The sequence below is a fragment of the Panthera leo genome, chromosome B3, assembly GCF_018350215.1.
Source record: "Panthera leo isolate Ple1 chromosome B3, P.leo_Ple1_pat1.1, whole genome shotgun sequence".
Classification (NCBI taxonomy): domain Eukaryota; kingdom Metazoa; phylum Chordata; class Mammalia; order Carnivora; family Felidae; genus Panthera; species Panthera leo.
The window spans coordinates 118149185-118163134 of record NC_056684.1 but is presented as its reverse complement, the minus strand read 5'-3'; the positions used below and the strand labels follow the sequence as shown (position 1 = coordinate 118163134).

General features: G+C 43.8%; 1 protein-coding gene across 4 annotated transcripts in view; it reads left to right on the top strand.

Moving 5' to 3' along the window:
- The first annotated feature begins 4774 nt into the window (after positions 1-4774).
- Positions 4775-13950, top strand: part of HEATR4 (HEAT repeat containing 4) — a 44014-nt gene continuing 34838 nt past the window's right edge. For all 4 annotated transcript variants that reach the window (XR_006203943.1, XM_042943719.1, XM_042943717.1 and 1 more), the window contains exons 1-4: positions 4775-4875; positions 8758-9708; positions 10886-11073; positions 12087-12227. Coding sequence is in view for 3 of the 4 variants with exons in the window: in XM_042943719.1 (XP_042799653.1) it covers positions 4829-4875; positions 8758-9708; positions 10886-11073; positions 12087-12227 (1327 nt within the window). In the remaining variant the exon portion in view is untranslated. The remainder of the gene's footprint in view (positions 4876-8757; positions 9709-10885; positions 11074-12086; positions 12228-13950) is intronic.

Here is a 13950-nt window from a genome sequence, read left to right as displayed (position 1 = left end):
GCTTGTATATTTACCTGTGTATATGCTTATCTTCTACACTATCCTACATTTTAGGGGCCTGGAGTCTTACTAGCTGTGTGACCTCAACCTCATTCCTTATAGGTGTAAAAATAGCCAGTTGAGATTATACTGCATTGTCAAGTTGCTGTATTTAGGAAAACGTGATCTCTTTCTCATCCGGGACATTTCACCTTTTCCCCACTTTTTTTTTTTTTTTTTTTTTTTTTGAAGTCAAGTCTTTAAAAATTTTTTTGATGTTTATTTTTGAGAGAGAGAGAGAGAAAGAGAGCTAGAGCACGAGTGGGGGAGGGGCAGAGAGCAGGAGATACAGAATCCCAAGCAGGCTCCAGGCTGACAGCACAGAGCCCCATGTGGGATTCAAACCCACAAGCCACAAGAGCATGACCTGAGTGTAAGTCAGATGAGACACTCCACCAACTGACCCACCCAGGCTCCCCTCCCCACTTTTTCATAAAATCCATCTAGGAGTGGGTATTTCATTAAACTTAACTTCAGGCCCTTTCCAAGGCCTTGTATTTGATTTTACATTCATGATTTTTCATATCCTTTTTATTAGAGAAACCTGCAAATTGTGTAAGCTTATTTCAAGCCCACAATTTGTGTTTGCCACTGCTCCCAATAAGGCCACCCAAGGACTTTTTACTTAGTTTCGAATGTTCTTACGTCCTGCTGGTCATTAATCATGCAACTCCCTATAGCTGTAATTACTTTTGCACTGGTTCTGTGGGATATTTCAGTGTATTTTGGGCACAGAAACTAAAGAAAGTAAATAATAATAGCTAGCTCTTAATCCTTACAAGAACCTTATGAGAAAATTAAGGCCTGGAGAGGTGAAATGATTTGTTAAAGATCAAGCAACTAGATATACTGGGATTTATATCTCTGCAATCAGATTCCAGAGTCTGTGCTCTGAACCATTGTGCTTTAAATGTCTTTTTTTTTTTTAAGTTTATTTATTTTGGGAGCGCACATACAAGCACGAGGGAAGGGCAGAGGGAGAGACAGAATCCCAAGCAGGCTCAACTTGGAGCCTGATGTGGGGCATGATCCCATCACTGTGAGATCATGACCTAGGCTGAAATCAAGGTGGACCCTTAACCAACTGAGCCACCCAGGCATCCTGTATTTTGGGTAGTTTTAATTTTCTTCTCTGTCCATAATTTCTATCAGAAATAACATGGCTTTTATAATTAAACAGTATTTTTTTAATTGTATATAGCAACATAAAATGTACCATTTTAACCACTTTGTTTTAAGTGGGCTTCATGCCCAGAGCAGGGCCCAAACCCGTGACCTGGAGATCAAGACCCAAGCAGAGGGGTGCCTGGTGGCTCAGTTGGTTGAGTGTCTGACTTCAGCTCAGGTCATGATATCATGTCTGTGGGTTCAAGGCCCACATCAGGCTCTGTGCTGACCGCTCAGAGCCTGGAGTCTGTTTTGGATTCTGTCTCTCCCTCTCTCTCTGCCCCTCCCCTGCTCACGCTCTCTGTCTCTCAAAAAATAAAATGTTAAAAAAAATTAAAAAACAAAAAGACCAATAGTTGGACACCCAATGGACAGAGCCCAGGCACCCTCATTTTAACCATTTTTAAGTGTATAGTTAAATACACTCACATTGTTGTGCAACCATCACCACTGTCCATCTCCAGAACTTTTTCATCACCCAAACTGAAAACCGCCCCCCAGCCCCTGGAAACCACTTTCTGTCTCTAGGAATTTGATTGCTCTAGTTACCTCATATAAGTGGAATCATTCAGTATTTGTCCCTTTGTGTCTGCTTATTTCAGTTAGTGTGTCTTTCAGGTCCATCCATAGATGTAGCATGTATCAGAAATTCCTTCTTTTTTAATGCTGAATAATATTCTGCTGCATGTATGCAACGCATTTTGTTTATCCATCTACTGATGGATATGGGGTTGTTTTCACATTTACTATTGTGAATGTACTGCTATGAACATGAGTGTACAAATACCTGTATAAGAGCCCCTGTTTTCAATTCTTTTGGGTATATACGCAGAAGTAGTAGGATTGCTGGATCACATGGTAATTGTGTTTAATTAAAAAAAATTTTTTTTTAACATTTATTTCTTTTTGAGAGACAGAGACAGAGTGTGAGCAGGGGAGGGGCAGAGAGAAAGGGAGAGACAGAACCCAAAGTGGGCTAGCTCCAGGCTCCTTGCTGGCAGCCAAGAGCCTGACATGGGGCTCGAACTCACGAACTGTAAGATCATGACCTGAACCGAAGTTGAACCAACTGAGCCACCCAGGCGCCCCTGTTTTAATTTTTTAAAATGTTTTTATTTATTTTTAAGAGAGAGAGAGAGACAGAACGTGAGCAGGGGCAGGGCAGAGAGAGAGGGAGACACACAATCTGAAGCAGGCTCCAGGCTCGGAGCTGTCAGCAAAGAGCCCAGCGCGGGGCTAGAACTCACGAACCGTGAGATCATGACCTGAGTCGAAGTCAGGTGCTTAACTGACTGAGCCACCCAGGTGCCCAAATTCTGTTTAATTTTTTTTAAGTCTTTCAGTCTTTTTTCATCTCAGAGACCATGTCTTTTCACCCTTTTGTAAGGGTCCCAGGGTCTGAGCACAGCTTGAGCCCAGGCACTGAAGTGAGTGCTCATTTTCTCACTTGGTAGTGCTCATTTCTCTCAGTGGTAGCCACCTGGATAGCATGGCCCCAGGTCAACACAACAGACAGAACCTTATGCCCAGAAATCTTCCCTACCGTCAGGACAAATTAGTTCTGTAAAGGAACTCCTGAAGACTAGTATTCTGGAAGTCTGGGATTTTACTATTAGAAATAGGGGATTTGAAGAATCCCTTTGTAAAAATAGTGTCATCAGCTGATAATCTAGCCAGGATTTGGGGACCAGGGGAGATGGAATTGAACTATGTGAAGGAAGGGGATTCAGTGGGGGGTGGTGATGAAAGGGGAACAGAAAAGACCCCAAAGACAGACCCATTCTACTTTACTGTTTGTTCTATCAGCCTAGTGATCTTCATGCCAGAGCTGGGTGTTCATGTGTTCACTGCTTTGCCTTTTCTCAGCAGTACTTATGAAGCTTAGTGGGGGAAAAAATTGAGCAGCACACATCTAGGGGTTCATTTTCAAAGGATGACTAAGGAATCCATTGTGGCATCAATCAATAAATACAAGGCAATTTCCCGAAGTTGTTTACAAAAGGAAATTAAATAAATAGTCGAAGATACCACTGATTGAACCTGCAAATTCTGTGAGTAGACTCATGGAATTCTAAAGAGGTGGTTGCCTGGTAACCAATATAAACAGCTTTGGAACCTAAGAAACTACAGAAGGTTTAAGATGCTTTCTTTTGATGACTGTGTTGTAAGAGGCCATTTTGAAGGTAATTTCAAAACACTTCTACTTTACCAGTACCTGAAAAGAGTTTTCGTCAGCTGAATGATATAAGACAGCCTGAAGTAGTTGAAAAGATTTTGATTAGGCGTCAAAAGGGTATTACTTCAGGTATCAACCACTACTGTGATCTTAGTCATGTTTTTCCTCTCTGGGCCTCAGTTTTGATATTTGCAAGAGATAAGAGTTGGAACAGAGTCATCTTTCTGGCAGTTACCTTAGTAATCTCAGGAGTCGGCAGTATATCTGTGTGAGTACATGGCAAGGAATAGTAATTAGAAAGTAGAGGGGAAAAAAATGAAGGAACTTTCTGATGAAAAAGAGGCAGCAGAGAGAGGGGTGTGAGTCAAGCCAGGTTGAGGCTGTGTTCCCTGATCCTGCTCTCCCCACCACCAAGCTTCCTTCATATATCCCAAATATAGCTCTTGCGGGGGCGCCTGGGTGGCTCAGTCAGTTGAGCGGCCGACTTCAGCTCAGGTCATGATCTTGCGGTCCGTGAGTTCGAGCCCCGCGTCGGGCTCTGTGTTGACAGCTCGGAGCCTGGAGCCTGTTTCAGATTCTGTGTCTCCCTCTCTCTGACCCTCCGCTGTTCATGCTCTGTCTCTCCCTGTCTCGAAAATAAATAAAACGTTAAAAAAAAATTTTTTTAAAAAATTAGCTCTTGGGGCTATGGCTTCTCTCAATTTAATGTGTATGAACACCTGTGAGAGCTGGTTAAAATACAGATTTCTAGGCCTCACTTGCAGCCTACTCAATCAATATTCTGGGGTGTAGCACACAGGATTCCTCATTTTTTAAAATTTTTTAATGTTTATTTTTGAGACAGAGACAGAGCACGAGCAGGGGAGGGGCACAGAGAGAGAGAGAGACAGAGAGACAGAGACAGAATCCAAAGCAGGCTCCAAGCTTGAACCCACCAACCGTGAGATCATGACCTGAGGCAAAGTTGGACACTTAACCAACTGAGCCACCCAGGCACCCCTGGGATTCTGCATTTTAACAAGCTCCTCAAAGGATCTTGATGCGGAAGATCCTTAACCATTAACACTGTTGTAGAAGCTGACTGTCCCTCTTGGGCCCTACCTTAAAATCTGTGGGTGGAGGGGAGAGTGTATTTTCAAAAGCTCTCAGAAATGCTGTGCTAAGGTTTATTGCTTTTTAGCCTTCTTTGACAGTTTCTGCTGCTTTAATAACAAAGAAAAAGCAAGGTATTACTCCTTTTGACATGAATCATTCAGCCCACTTTAATTATTTCTGGAGAATAAAGGTACCAGACCAGGGGGTGAGGGTAGGGGAAAATCTGGAACCTCTGAGATATCACTCATTTTGATCTGGATTCTTCTATTAGGTTTTACTTGGAGGCACGTGGCCTAGCCCTTCCAGCCCCACTCCTGCCTGTCTAGCCTGGTTCTGAGAGGCACAGAGATAATGTTGCTGTTTACCAGATTGTGGGGCCTGGTCTGCAGTTATCCCAGGTTTGACTACAGGATGCCATGTATTCAATTTCTTATGCTGTCAGTATACAAAGGCACCTGGACCTGCCACCCTGTTTTGTTTTGTTTTAAAGTAGGCTCCATGCCCAACATGGGGCTCGAACTCATGGCCCTGAGATCAAGAGTCGCATGCTCTACTGGCTATGCCAGCCAGGCTCCCCCTGCTTTTGGTTCTTAAGGGGATGTTTGTGCCTCAATGTTGGTCTAGGTAACATTTAAGTTTGGATAATATGGAGCCTCCAAACTCCATTCATAGGTTTTCTTCTTCCCTCTCTATCCACCTTCTCTTTTAATTGCCTAGGGCCCCAATAATCCTAACCTGTTCCCTAAGTGCCCAATGCACCATCTAACTGTGGGACCCCAGAGACTTGCCTTCTGGCGGCAATAGTCCATACTGTAAATCAGTTAACAGTTCCTCTTAGTTGTGTAATACTTTGAAGCTTGCAAAAAAAAAACAAAACCCTTTCATACTTGCTCCTTAATTTTGAGCTTCATATCTACACAAAATTAGATATCAAACTCTATTTTCAGACTGGCAAACTGAGACAAACTAGAGATATTAAATCACTTCCCCAAGGTAACATGGCTGGGAAGTGCAGAACTTGGCCTTACACTTGTCTTCTGACCCTATGTCCGTCTAGGACAAGTCGCTTTTGACAAAACCCTTCAACATTTTGTCCTGTCCTCATTTCTCTTCAGAACACATCAGGTATTATTCCTCTTTTCACCAACCCGCCTTATTAGATGAGAATCACTATCCCTTGAGAATTTACAAAAAATGGCAATGCTAACATGGTATTCTCTCTGGGATGCTGGCACTGTAACCAAAGATTCTGTGTGTCACAGGCTAAAGAGTGTATATATATGTATTTTGGGACATCCAAAATCATTCCATATAGTCATCTTGGGGCAAAACTGGTCCTTATCTGTTTTTCAGGTGTTTAGGATCAAATGCCTCCTATCGTAGGAGCAAGATATTGACACACTGACGTGTTAAGAATGTTCTATTAGGCAATACACAAGGCACAAGAACACTAATATTGTTTTCTTTTTTTAAATTTTTTTTTCAACGTTTTTTATTTATTTTTGGGACAGAGAGAGACATAGCATGAACGGGGGAGGGGCAGAGAGAGAGGGAGACACAGAATCGGAAACAGGCTCCAGGCTCCGAGCCATCAGCCCAGAGCCTGACGCGGGGCTCGAACTCACGGACCGCGAGATCGTGACCTGGCTGAAGTCAGACACTTAACCGACTGTGCCACCCAGGCGCCCCAATATTGTTTTCATCTAACAATTCATCTTCAACCAGTAAGAGTAGGCACTGTTTCAGGAAAAGTATCACTTGTGACCACCTTCTAACCTTGCCATAACTTTTTTACATTAACTTTTAAAATACTCAGTGCCCTCATGGCCATGTTGCCTTCATGGTTGTGAAGAGATGGAACAACTAAATTCAGTCTTATGTGCAGAAAATCCTGGCGGGATGTCATATTAATCACGTATGACTTAATTTGAGTGACATCTAGATAACAGCAGGCTCTTAACAAAAAGAAGTACACCAATAGGTCAGATTTCATACACAGAAGAAAGTAGAAATAATCAATCAATCAATCATCATCATCAATCAAGCCCTGGGAAGCCAATGTGGCATGGAGGTGAAGTGCTCTTAAGTTGGAATCTGGCAACTAGGTTTAAAACCTGGCTCTTCTGCTTATGGCTTGTGTGACCTGAAGCAATTTACTTAACCACTCTGAGCCTCAACTTCTTCCCATTCACATTCAAGACTGTAATATCTTCCCCATGTAAAGCCCTTAGCAAATTGCAGGCACACCTCATTTTATTGTGCTTTACCTTAATGCACTTCACAGAGATTGCATTTTTTACACATTGAAGGTTTGTGGCAACCCTGTGTCTATCACTTCCATTTTTTTCAACAGCATTTGTTTACTCTGTGTTTCTGTGTCACATTTTGGTAATTCTTGAAATACTCCAGACTTTTTCATTATTATTGTATTTGTTATGGTGATCTCTGATCATGACTCACTGAAAGCACAGATGATGGTTAGCATTTTTTAATTAAGGTATGAACATTTTTTTTAAGTTTATTTATTTATTTTGAGAGAGAGAAAGAGAAAGAGAGCAAGTGGGGGAAGGGCAGAAACAGAGAGAATCCCAAGCAGGCTCTGTCAGCGCAGAGCCCGATGCGGGGCTCAAACTCATGAACCATAAGATCATGACCTGAGCCCAAGTCAGACGCCTCGCCAGTTGAGCCACCCAGGCGCCCCTGAACGTTGTTTATTAAACATAATGCTATTGCATACTCAGTCAATTAAAATTTAACTTTTACATGCACTTGGGAAACCAAAAAATCCATTAGACCCACTCTTATTATGATATTTGCTTGACTGCAGTGGTCTGGAAAAAAACCCACAATATCTCTGAGGTACGTCTGTACTCCATTATTGTCAATTATCATTATTAGATGGAGGACTTCAGAAGGAAAATTTTTTTAATGTTTGTTTATTTATTTTTCTGGGAGGGGCAGAAAGAGAGGGAGCATCCCAAGCAGGCTCTACGCTGTCAGCGCAGAGCCTGATGTGGGGTTCAAATTCGTGAAAACTGAGATCGTGACCTGAGCCAAAATCGAGTCCAACACTTAACTGAATGAGCCACTCAGGTGCCCCCAGAAGGAAAAAAATAAAAAAATAAAAAAAATTTTTTTGAAGTTTATTTACCTTGAGAGAGACAGAGACCATGCAAGTCAGGGAGGGGCAGAGAGAGAGGAAGAGAGAGAATCCCAAGCAGGCTCCACACTGCCAGCATAGAGCCCAACGTGGGGCTCAAATTCACAAAACCGTGAGATCATGGCCTGAGCTGAAACCAAAAGTCAGAGACGCTTAACTGACCAAGCCACTCAAGCACCCCAGAAGGAAAATTTTTAAGAAAGCAGTAAATGTAAGCTAGCTAAAACATGGAAACAGCTTGCCCCAGTAATTAAGGAGGAGGTGATTTACCTACTTGGTGAAATACCCTGTAGCTGTTAGACACTTTAACAGTGAGGACTGTGTAGTAAGATGGTAAAGTACCGGGGGATTTGGAAGGGCAGCAGAGACAGAAGACCTGATCCTTGGACAGTACAGTTAGCCGAATATTTAACAATGTGAGGTGTCACAGGATTGAGAGTTAAAATTACTGGTACAGAATCAGTGAATTGCACACCTGAAACTAACGCTGTATGTTAACTATACTGGAACTAAAAACGCAGATAAGAAACTGGTACAGAGTAGGAGTGATTTATAAATTTGTGTGGGACATGGAGGCCTGGATAAGGTCAAGAAAGTTGTGGAGCAGGTAGGAACTGACCTAGGCCTGGAAGAATGGACAGAATTTGTCAAGGATGGAGTGTGCTAACACACACAGCGGGCACAGAAGGAAGCTCCACTCTGTGGAGGGAGCGATGGGTGGAGATGAGCTAAGAGACTCAAGAGGTTACAGTCGGACAAGGTCATAAACTGGGGTCACACTCATGGAGAACCCTGAATGCCAGGCTGAGGTATCTGAACTTTATGCTATAAATAAGCCTTTTGAACATACATAAAGCAATATTTGAGGCAAAATGAAGGGCTGAGATTTGAGAACAAATGGCAGAACTGGAAGCAAGGGGCTGATACAAGGAATATTTAGAATGTTCACCATTTCTTCTTTTTTTTTTTGTCCCTCTTCTAATTCACGTGGCTTCTCCCCACTTGGACCCACCCCTGCTCCCCTTATCTGTCTTCCCATTTCTTCCCTTTCTGTACTGCTATGGCCTACCAATTTCTGCTGACCTAGAGCTCTCATCAGTTCCTCCCATCTCCTCAACAGATACCTGGTCACACCTCCAAACCCTGCATCTGGACCAGGCAGTATGGAAGGAAGCCTTTGCTGGGAAAGGATGACCAGAACCCAACATGGAAAGACCTTTCTTTCCCACCATTTCCATCAGTCACTCCCCCCACGGCTGGGATGGGGCATGATCTTTACTCCTTCGAAACCAAGGAACAAGGAGGAATGTGCCTCTGTCTCCAGTGTACCTCCAGTCTACCACTTTAGCCCACATCGCTGTGTGCACCTCAAGAACCAATATCTGAAAAAGGCTGCTACAAACCTTACCTTCTCTGAGGAGGTGGTGTGGCAGCGAGGGCTTTCCAGCATCCCTTTCAGCCAGTACAACTTTGACCATCTCTATAATGCAGACCACATCATGCAGCCTACCCAGATCAGGAGGGCCCAATATGAGAAACCTATCAGCTTCAAGTTCTTGGGTTCGTCAGGTCCCTCAGCAAGGGTCACCTCCCAGGCTGTGAAGACAGAAAGCTCTGTTGAACGTAAGCAGCTGAAGGAATCAAAGCCAGCAAGTGTAGTCCAGGAAAAACCTTGCCCTGTCATCCCTCATTCCTTCAGGGATCCGGACGTGCTACGTCTGTCACTTTCTCCAGATGTGAACCTGGAAGTGAGGGAAGCCTGGCTTCCACCTCCTGAGAAGGAGGCCAGAGCCTGGGAAGCCATCGTGCTGGAAAAGCTAAACAAGCGCACTGCCCGATGGATCCAGAGCAAGCGTCCCCTAAGGTCTCGGGTATCCCCCAACAAGTGGCAGAGCTTTCTGCACCAGCAGTACGACTGGAGCCACATCCGGGATGAGCTTACTTCCACCAGTGACCTAGAGCTCTTGAAACAGCTGGAAGAAGAAGAAACAGCAGAATTTGAGGATCAAAGTGTTACCCTGCCAATCCAGGAGAAAAAGAAGCCAGAGCTGCTGCTTCCTGTTTACTATAGGTAGACTGGCTGAGGCCTCTGGCACACCTTTGAGAATGCTTGGCTCCCCTTCCAGGACTCCTGCGTTAGTTCACATTCCTTATTTCAGAATGTGCTGTCCCATCAACCTCTTGGAGTTCTCCACTGCCAACTTACTCTCTAAGATCTCCTTCAAGTAAGGTTTCACAGCCTAGGCACTACTGACATCCTGGACTGGATAATCCTGTTGTGGGGGTCTGCCTTATACCTTGTAAGATGTTTAGTAACACCCCACCGGATGCCAGTAACACTCTGTAGTTGTGACAACCAGAGAGGTCTCCAGTCATTGACACATGTCCCCTTAAGGGACAAAGTCACCCCCAGTTGAGAACCACTGCCTGTAAAGGGATTGGTTTTGGGCCTTTCCTAACAGACTGAGCGATTCTGCTGATCCAGTTACTATCCAGGTGCTCCCAGAAATGTATCCATGGGGAAAATAAGGTTTGGTCCTGCCTCGCTTTGAATTAAGGAGCCAATGTGTCAGTGCCTCAAAAACGAACTGGCAGCAGGACAGAGAACTAAACAATTTGAGGGAAGATTACTGCATATTTCTGGTTGCTTCCTTCTCATTTATAGCTAGATGGAAGACTGAAGCTAGTCTAATGTCCCTGATTCCCAAAAGCGAAATAAAAGTAAGTGGGAATCCATTAATCTGTCCATTTATTAGATAAATATAAACTGCATTCCCACTACTTGCCAGGTATTCTGCAAAGTGCTGGGAATACAACGTAAACGAGAGATCTGGAACCTTTAAGGAGCTTATATGTTCACGGGGTGGACAGGCATGAAAAAAGCACATACATAATGAAGTGAAATAATATAGAATTGGTTCCCTTCCCCACGTCAGTGCAATCTCTAAGGGCACCAATGTTGTTGTTGTCTTTGTTTTTTTTTTTTAAGAAGGGTAATGCTGGGAGCATGGCCACTCTGTCATACTGTCCAGTGGCTACAGGAGTGGCTCTATTAGAGGAAGAGGAAGTTGGCTGCTGATAGGTACCTTCATAGGGCATCTTGGGAGCAAAGTGAATAGTTAAACATAGGTGTTTTCCAGATGCTCATGTGTGTATGAGGTGAGCTTAAAGAGGAGCTGTGGGTCTGATGGAAAGCAGGAGGTCCATCTCCCACCTTTCCCTTCTCTCCCTCTCTCCCTCCTGCTAAGATTGCCCAATTACTTGCCTCAAGTGCAGACAGGTGAACCTATGCCTGGCAACAATAAGACTGCTGAGGGTATCAAAGGAAAGAACATCTGCCAGCCCCCGAACCAGAGGTACTTTCGACAGGTGAATCCTCGAGCTGGAAAGTTTGCTTACTCCACAGACAACACCTTTGAACAGGAAATATACTTTGGTAATAGAGCCGGGGTGCCGTGCTGGGGGCTGGGTGGACATGGAGCAGGGAGGTGGAAAGTAGCCAGGGGATGAAACAGTCATGAGTGTGGACAAGAGGCTCTGGATGACCAAGGTGTTCATGGCAACATCCCCTAGTTACCAGCACAGGTTTTTTTTTTTTTTGGGGGGGGGGGGAGAGGGGCAGGCAGGTATCTGGTGCAGGCGAAACTGTTTTCCCTCTTCCCCTTTCTCTATCCCTTTCTGTTACTAAGGAGGCTGTGGAGGGTGGGGTCATAAAGTAAACAGATTTGGCTCTGAGAACAACTACCTCTTGTCTTCTTTCTTTCCCTTTGAGATAATCCCCCATTGAGGTGCTATGTTAGAAAAAAATCGTGGGATTTGGAGTCTAGTGGAGCCTGGCTTAGCACCTTTCCACTAACCTTCAGTAAGTTATGTAATCCCTCTGAGCCTTATGGACCTTATTTGTAAAATGATATTAACAAAAATGCACCTCAAGTACAGACAAGAAAGCATCTATAATGCTTCTTGGCTCATGCTCAATAAATGTCCACTACCTTCCCCTTCCATCTTGCTATCCTTTAGATGCTTGGGCTTCCAAGATACACGGTCTAGGTCTGTATGTTCCAAGCTGTTTATTCTTCCTTGCCCCCATCTTCTTCCTAAACTGTCAACTGAAAGTCTTTCTAAAGCATTTAACAGAATTATTCAGATGAAGGTATTTATGAATGGTAGGAAATGAATTAAATCTCCCTTTATTAGTACTTAACTTTTAATAGGGGACAATGCCTGTAAGTTAGACAGGTTCTGCTTTGGTTTCAAGCCTCCATGAAGCCACCAGCTCATATTTCCAAGCAACAATCACCTTCAAGGGATGCCCCCACATCATGGTAGTCGTAAGTCCTAAGAGCTTAGAGTAAAGCAAAAGGAAATTGGGTCTGATCCTGGTGACTGAAAACCCAGCAAGACAGGAAGGAGGGTGGTACTAAGGACTCCTTATTTATCTGTTCACAGATAAAGTCCAGGTCATCCACCAGATTGGTGCAAAGAGAGACCATATTTTCCTGGAAAACTTCAATAGGTACAAGAAGCAGCTCTCCAAAGTTTTCCCTGAAACCCCAGAAAGGTGGACTTCCCAGCCAGTTCCTGAAGCACGTAAGCGGGAAGTGGATAATAGGGGTGATGAGGGAAGTGTGGCTATTTCTTTAAGGACCCTGTTTTATAGGCTGGGCATCACCAGCATGTAGCGGAGTCGCTTCCTGCCAACTAAAAATCATCTCATAAAATTATAAAACACTAACTGTAACTAGGAAGAACCTTTGTGGAACATCCATTCAGTTGAAATCAGGTCAAATTTAGATGTAACCAAGAGATTTAGGGCTGGTAATTACTAATGAGGCAGGTCCCATTTTCTTCCTTTACTTCCAGGAGAAGTACATTGAACCCTTGATCCAGCACTGTCCTGTCCTTTTGGGCTGGCTCTACCGTCCCATTCCATTCTCAGACCCATACCTGCCTCAGGTACTAGGGTCATCCTCTGTTCTAAATTTGTTTTATATCATTCTTGGGGTGCCTGGCTGGCTCAGTTGGTAGAGCATGAAAGAGGAGAATCTTTTTCAAAAATTTTTTCTTGTTTTTGCTACAGGTTTCTTACAGCTTTTTTTTTTTTTAAGTTTATTTATTTTGAGAGAGAGAGAGAGAGAATCACAAGCAGGCTCCTCACTATCAGCACAGAGCCCGACTTAGGGGCTCAAACCTACAAATCGTGAGATCATGATCTGAGCTGAAATCAAGAGTCAGACACTTAACCAACTGAACCACCCATGCATCCCAAGAGAGAATCTTAAGCAGGCACCATGCTCAGCACAGAGCCCAATGCCGGGGGGGGAGGGGAGGGGGGGTCAATTCCATGACCCTGGGGTCATAACTTGAGCTGGAATCAAGAGTGAGACACTCAACCAAGCCACCAGGAACCCAGAGCATGCAATTCTTGATCTCTGGGTTGTTAGAGTCCCACGTTGGGTGTAGAGATTACTTAAAAAAATCTTCAAAAAGAGAGTATCATTCTTGATTCTGAGAGAGAGAGGGAAGAGAGATGGCTAGGAAATGAGCTTATGAAACGAAAAGTGCCCATCCTCCAAGGGACTATGCTTCCATGTCCCATGACCCTTCTCTTTGCAGTGTCACTGCTCCAATGGGCCTCCTGGCGAACAGAAACTAATGGTAGCGGTGGAGAAAGCACCCCAACAAAGCCTTTGATTGGGTCTATGCAAATCACCTTCTGGGGCTTCACTAGCTTCATTAGAGCTACTAATTGTCCCTACAGCAAGGCACTTTTGTAATAATGATTTTTGTGATATTTATTGATACTTAGGGGACTTTGTGAATGCATTTTGTAAACCATTAAGTGCTATACAAACTCAAGGATTTATTATTAGTATACTACCTTCCCAGAAGCCAACTGGATTGTTTATGTCCTCCCCTCTGAAAAGAGGCGAATCCACAGAGACAGAAAGTTGATCAGGTTGCTGGGGGAAGCGAGGAATAGGCACAGGGTTTCTTTTTGGGGGGGATAAAAATATCCTAAAATTAGATGTTGTGATAGTTGTACAACTCTGTGAATATATTAAAAACCACTGAAATGTATACATTTAATTTTTTTAAATATATATATATATTTTTTTTAATTTTTGAGACAGAGAGAGACAGAGCATGAGCAGGGGAGGGGCAGACAGAGGGGGAGACACAGAATCTGAAGCAGGCTCCAGGCTCTGAACTGTCAGCACAGAGCCCAATGCAGGGCTTGAACTCACAGGGTGTGAGATCATGACCTGAGCTGAAGTCAGATGCTTAACCAACTGAGCCACCCAGGCACCTC